The sequence below is a fragment of the Mycteria americana genome, chromosome 1 (genome assembly GCF_035582795.1).
Source record: "Mycteria americana isolate JAX WOST 10 ecotype Jacksonville Zoo and Gardens chromosome 1, USCA_MyAme_1.0, whole genome shotgun sequence".
Classification (NCBI taxonomy): Eukaryota; Metazoa; Chordata; class Aves; order Ciconiiformes; family Ciconiidae; genus Mycteria; species Mycteria americana.
The window spans coordinates 154,630,951-154,636,950 of NC_134365.1; the positions used below are offsets into that span (position 1 = coordinate 154,630,951).

Sequence of the window (6,000 nt, forward strand, 5' to 3'; positions counted from 1 at the left end):
AAATCATTCTCGTTAGGTAACATAAAATTTGCTTTTAATCTTCCCATGTTTTTATTATCACTCAATTCTCTGGATTGGCTGCCACTATGCATACATGGTACAGGATCTAGAAAACAGCTTATCAGTAAAAGGCAGAGGGCACTGTAGAGAGAACATGCCCCACTTTGCCTGTAGCTCTTCCTGTTAGCTGGAATGGCGTGAAGACACATCCACAGAGAGTTTTCTGAAATTTTGTGAACTGTCCATAACGTGATAGATTACTGCAAAACAATGCTTTATACTCAGAAGAGTTCTCCGCTGGCTAAGAGGAGACTAAGACTCATTGTATTAATCTTGTCTCTGAACTTACAATTTCTGAAAGTTTACTGTATATTCTACAGTGTGTGAACATGTAAAGCGTTAAATCATAAACAGATGTACACGGGTACGCGTCAGCATTCAAACAAAGAAGGCAAAGGGGGCAAGGCGATCTTGGGCCAGTCAAAGAACAAATAATCAGTCAAGCCAATACTCTGCAGAACTGCAGCTAAATGCCCATTTAAACCACATAGTTTGCTGAAAGAAGTTGTAGCCATACAAACCTTGTAAAGATAAAGCCATTCTGAAAAAAGACATCTTTTGTATGAAAGCATAATTTTTAAGAAGCAAGATGAAGCAAAAAAAAAGGCAAATATGAAACAATTCATGCTGAAAAATCCAAACTTATATGAAAATACTGTTTTCTAGAGAGTTTAAATTTGTGGAGATGAATCCAAAATTCAGGAGGAAGAGAACATTTTTCTCCCACATCATTATTTTATTACAGGGCTCATACACAAGACTCAAGGAAACTGACAATCCAAGTAACACATATCAGAGATTTCATTGTTCAAAAAAAAAGTTTAAAAATGTGTATTTTTTGCTTGCTGCATCTTGAAGTCTAGTAGCAAAACAATATAAGAAGTACAGCTTTATTTTCTTCAGACTTTCTGTTATTTTTAATCACCAAGATCTGCTCTTCAAGGCAAACGAATTTTTAAAGTGTTCTAAGCATGTCCTCATCCCTCTAACCAGAATGAACTATGTCATATATGCGATCTAACAAACTTTTTCAATGTACGTATGTTCTGTCCCTAGCTATATGAAAGTACATGACAAATAACACAGCAGTAGAGAAAAACCACGGTATCTTTCATCAGTAACCTGACATGGATGCAATTAAATGAGTGGACAGCAAGATTTTTGAGTACTCCAAATTTCATCACATAAAAGTAGAGAGAAAATGAAACTTTATATGTACAACTGTTGTCAGTGCCTTCTCTTTTCAAAGATGGCTGACTCCCTAAATTCTTATGCCAACAATTGTTCTGGAAAATTAAAATTGTAATTTTTTAACTGTTTCCTGGCCTTCATGCAGCTAAACACACTGAGGACAGAGACACTCTTCTTCAGAGAATTTTTGGTTTGCCTTTGATATTTTCCCCTTTATCAAATGAACATCTGGGACAGAAGCCTTAAAGAGACCCATCTGGAAATATGGATGATGAGGTTCAGAAGAGAAATGTAAGTAACTACAAAGACTTTCAATCAGACTAAATATTCCACTTTCCTTATTTCACATCCTTTGTGGTCCTACCAGAAAAGCTGAAGCACCTACTATTTTGTTGCTGCACATATGTGTAACTACCTAGACCAGGCAACTGCCATAAAGTTTCGCTAAACAGACATTTGTTTCTTTCTGATTGTGGTATTGGTTCTGAGAGAACTTATACAGTCAAGAGTTAACCATCTAATAACACAGTGGTGGCAAGAAGTGGCAGCATCCTTTCAAATAAAATCAGCCCAGGAACCAGCGTGTTCCAAGTGCAATTTGTCACAAACAACTCCCTACAAAGGAAAGGTTATCTGCTCTGGGTGGGGTCACCCCTAACTTTAAAAGTTGGTCAGCAATTAACATCCAGGATCCCTCTGTAGTCAATGGAAAAAATCTGGTGCCTGTGGAGGGTGATTCATTGCACACTAAGATAGGCTAAGGTGGGCAAGATGGATCTTATACTTTAGTTGTTCAGAACACATGCAGATGTAGCATACAGGGTGTTTTGTTTATTTTAGTGGTTAAGTTCCTTCTCTTCTGGAAATTGTTTTGTTTGAAAGGGAATCGTATTTTACCACTGTCATACTGAGTAAATTATACAAATATACTAGCAATTCTGATTTATTTTAAATCAACCACTATTTTTTTTTAGTTTTGCATGAGACAAAAATGAATAAAACAGGATTATTTGAAAAATTGTATGAAATAAATACAAAAACATGTAAGCAAACAAAGAAACTAAGCTCAAATGGCACTCATGAAAAAGCTTCTGTGATATTTGCCCTAGGTTGACACTTTCTCACAGCTGATAAAACAGTCTGTTGCATTTTACCAATGAAGGTTAAAAGAAACATCAGGGTTTCAAACAAAATTATGTCCTATTCATATACAAAAAATTTCTGTTTTAAAATCACCAGTGTAAAAGAAAAGGGCAGGTACGCATTGTCTCTGCATACGTATCCAGCTCTTCACAAATATTTTAAGTAACTAGCAAAACTGACAAAAAGGAAAAAAATATGTGATTTGGTATGTCCAAAATACCTTAATTAGGTTTTAAGCACCTGAAAACCTACACAAACAGCTCATCCTCACCTGGGATCAGCAGTGCAAAACTCAAAATAATCATGGGCAGGTAGAGGATGTAGCTGTTCCTCCAGTTGCTCCTTAGTTAGACAAGGAGGAAGCCGTCGAATAACTACCTGCATATATAAAAGAAAATGAAGATTTATCTTTGATCTAAATACTGTAGAAAGAGACTACACAAATCATATTACTCCTCTTTAAAAGCTCTTCCTTGAATTGGGAACTTCAATTACAGCATCAGTCTCCTAGTGCTTTACCTTCTTGGATGTACTGACAGATGGAACAATTTCCCTATCTCAGTTTCTGCTAACACTGTAAAATTGTAGGGTAACTGAAATATTCTGATGAAGAGCTTGAGAACCACTGCAATTTAGCCAAGAACAAAAGATATTAACAAACTACCAAAAAAATAGATATTGACTACATAAAATTTTTACAGTCTCTCTTTTTAAAATTATTTAAACTAACTTTTAAGTCTTTTATTACAACAGCATCTTAGTGTATTAGGTTTATGTGTCCAGGTGCTGACAGCAGAGGGCTGCAGGGCAGCCACTGTGATGAGCGGCTGGGGCTGCCCCGTGCTGGACGCAGCTGATTCCAACCGGCTTCAATGGACCCACCACAGGGCACAGCTGAGCCCCTCAGCCACAATGGTGGCACCTTGGGGAAAACTTATTTAAGAAAGGCCAGAAAAGGCTGCACAGCAGCATGTGAGACAGAGGAGTGAGGGGAAGAAAGTGTGAGAAACAGCCCCGCAGACATCAAGGTGAGAGAAGAAAGAGGGGAGGAGGTGCTCCAGGTGCCAGAGCAGAGATTCCTGTGGAGGAGACCATGGTGAGGCAGGTTGTCACCCTGCAGTCCACGGAGGGCAATGGTGGAGCAGATATCCACACTGCAGCCCATGGGGGACCCCATGCTGCAGCAGGTGGAAGTGCCCTGAAGGGAGCTGCAGCCCGTGAGAGAGCCCACACAGAAGCAGGTCTTCTGGCAGGACCTGCACCTGTGGAGAGGAGCCCACACTGGAGCAGGTTTATCCTGAAGGACTACAGCCCATGGAGAAGACCCATGCTGCAGCAGTTCATGAACAACTGCAGCATGTGGGAGGGACCCCCGCTGGAGCAGTTCATGAAGGACTGTACCCCATGGCAGGGATGCCACACTGGAGCAGGGAAGAGTGTGAGGAGGAAGGCGAGGCAGAGAGGAGCTGTTACATCCTGTCCGCAACCCCCATTCCCCATCCTCATGCACTGCTTGGGGGCAGGGACGTGGAGCCTGGGAAGGAAGGGGTGAGGGTGGGAAGGTGTTTCTCAGCATTCTACTCTAATTTTTTTAATTAGCAATAAAGTAAATTAATTATCTCCAAGTTGTGTCTGTTTTGCCCATGATGGCAATTTGTAAGTGATCTCCCTGTCTTTATCCTGACCAACAAGTTTTTTTACCTTATTTTCTCCCCCTGTCCTGCTGAGGAAGGAGCAAGAGAGCAGCTGGCTGGGGGTCTGGCAGCCACCCAAAGTCAACCCACCACACTTAGGTAAACTGGCCAATGATAAAGGCCGGGAAACCATACGGAAACCTTTGGGACAGAACGATGCCAGCACACAAAACAGTAAAATGGCCATCAAGCTTCAGATAATCTATTTCCATGTCTTGCCAATATCTGAATTTAACTTGACTTAACTTTAAATTATAGTGATTTTCAGTGCTTCAGTTTTCCAATTTAGAAAATGGGAATAAATCAAACCTCACAGTACTCTATATAAGTATTCTTTGAAAAGCGCTCGACTAAAGCCAGGGAGAGAGAGAAGCGCTCTTGTCCTCGCAGGAGCTGCTCTGCCACAGCAACAGCCAATCTTGATGTCTGAAGAATGAAAGGTGAAAAGGCACGCAAATTTGCAGCGCTGCTGCTGGGGATCTTAAAATACTTCCGCGAATAAACCCCCTCATTCTGCAGATGAAGCAGCATCCGTTTCAACACCAGAGCCTCCTGAAATTAGACTCAGTCTGTTGCACAGGGCCTACCTGCGCCACGCTCCTCGCTGCAAACTTCCTCTGATCCTCAGACATCTCCCACCGGAGACGCTCCTTACCGTCCCCCCCGCCCCTCCTCGCCTCCCTCACCGCCCAGGGGCGAGCCCCGCTGCGGCCCCCCCGCCACGCGCGTGCCCCTCCCGCCCGGAGCTGCGCTCGCGCCCCCTCACTTTGCTCAGAGCCGTTTTTTTCTCATCTCGCTGTTTACCCGCCGCCGGGTGAAGCGGCGGCGGCAGCGGGGAGGGCGGGGAAGGTGGCGGCGGCGGCGGGTTTGGCGGAGCGTCCGGGTCGCGGCGCGGCGACTCCCACCGCAGCGGGATGTCCATGGGCCACTTCTCGCGACCGCCGCCCCGCATCAGCCCTGGCCCGGCCTCCCGCTCCGACCGCATGGAGCCGCCGCCGCTGCCCGCAGCGAGGCGGAAACCTCGCGAGAACTGGCCGCTGGCCTGGCGAAATCTCGCGAGAGTTCGCAGGGCGGAGAGGGGGGGCGAGCGGGGCTCCTGCGTCCCATCCCGTCAGCGGTGGAGGCTGTGGGGAGGCGTTGCTGCCGCCGTCCCCGTCCCCATCCTCCCTGGTGGCGGGGAAAGACACTTTCAGGAACCCCAGAGGGCCTCCACTGTGCTGCTGGCCAGGGGACGACGGAGAAATTTGTCCGTTGCCCTCTGGTTGTCCCGACCTATACCCATGGATGCCTGCTAGCCCTGGCTGCGGAGGCCTGGCTCAGGCCCTTCTCTGCCATGGCCTTGCCTCTGACTCATACAGCAGGATGGACACAGCCACCTCGGGAACGTGTCACCCAGGGTCTTAGGATGCAGGGCCTGAAAGCTAGCCAGGTCCTGGGGAGAAAACAGGGTGGGAAAAGAGGCCATTGCTCGTTACTTGCATCAGCTCACGAGTCTTGGGCCTGCGTGTAATATCTAGAAGACATTCTAGACAGAATATATATTCTAGGAGATATCTAGAAGGGGTCGACCTAGAAGAGCAGTGCCGGCACCCAGACTATGCACCACCAGCCTCAGCCTCTCAGGCCATGCAGCAGACTTGAGAGTTTTTCTTCTTGCTGACATTTCCCTGCCTTTGTGACTGGCTCCCCAAATCTCAGCTACTGCTTTTGCTCCTGCAGAGCCTCACATCCTGTGGTCTTCTGCATCAACCCCAATAGCTTTTGTCAAATACGGGTAGATGCTTGGCATCTGATTTGTCTTAATGAATAAGAGAACCATAGCAAATAAGAATGTACGAATGGTTGTAGAGTCGGACAGTGCCGCAGTCCAGTCTCTGGCAGTGGCAAGTCCCTTGGGAGGTCACTAGTAATG

General features: G+C 45.5%; 1 protein-coding gene across 1 annotated transcript in view; it reads right to left on the reverse strand.

Annotated features, from left to right (window-relative positions):
- The window catches only part of UPF3A (UPF3A regulator of nonsense mediated mRNA decay), a 28,384-nt gene extending 23,183 nt beyond the window's left edge, over positions 1-5,201 (reverse strand). The window contains 3 exon segments of the mRNA XM_075525211.1: positions 2,666-2,772; positions 4,855-5,151; positions 5,154-5,201. Of these exon segments, the coding sequence (XP_075381326.1) occupies positions 2,666-2,772; positions 4,855-5,151; positions 5,154-5,195 (446 nt within the window). The 5' untranslated portion in view covers positions 5,196-5,201.
- Positions 5,202-6,000: the final 799 nt, after the last annotated feature.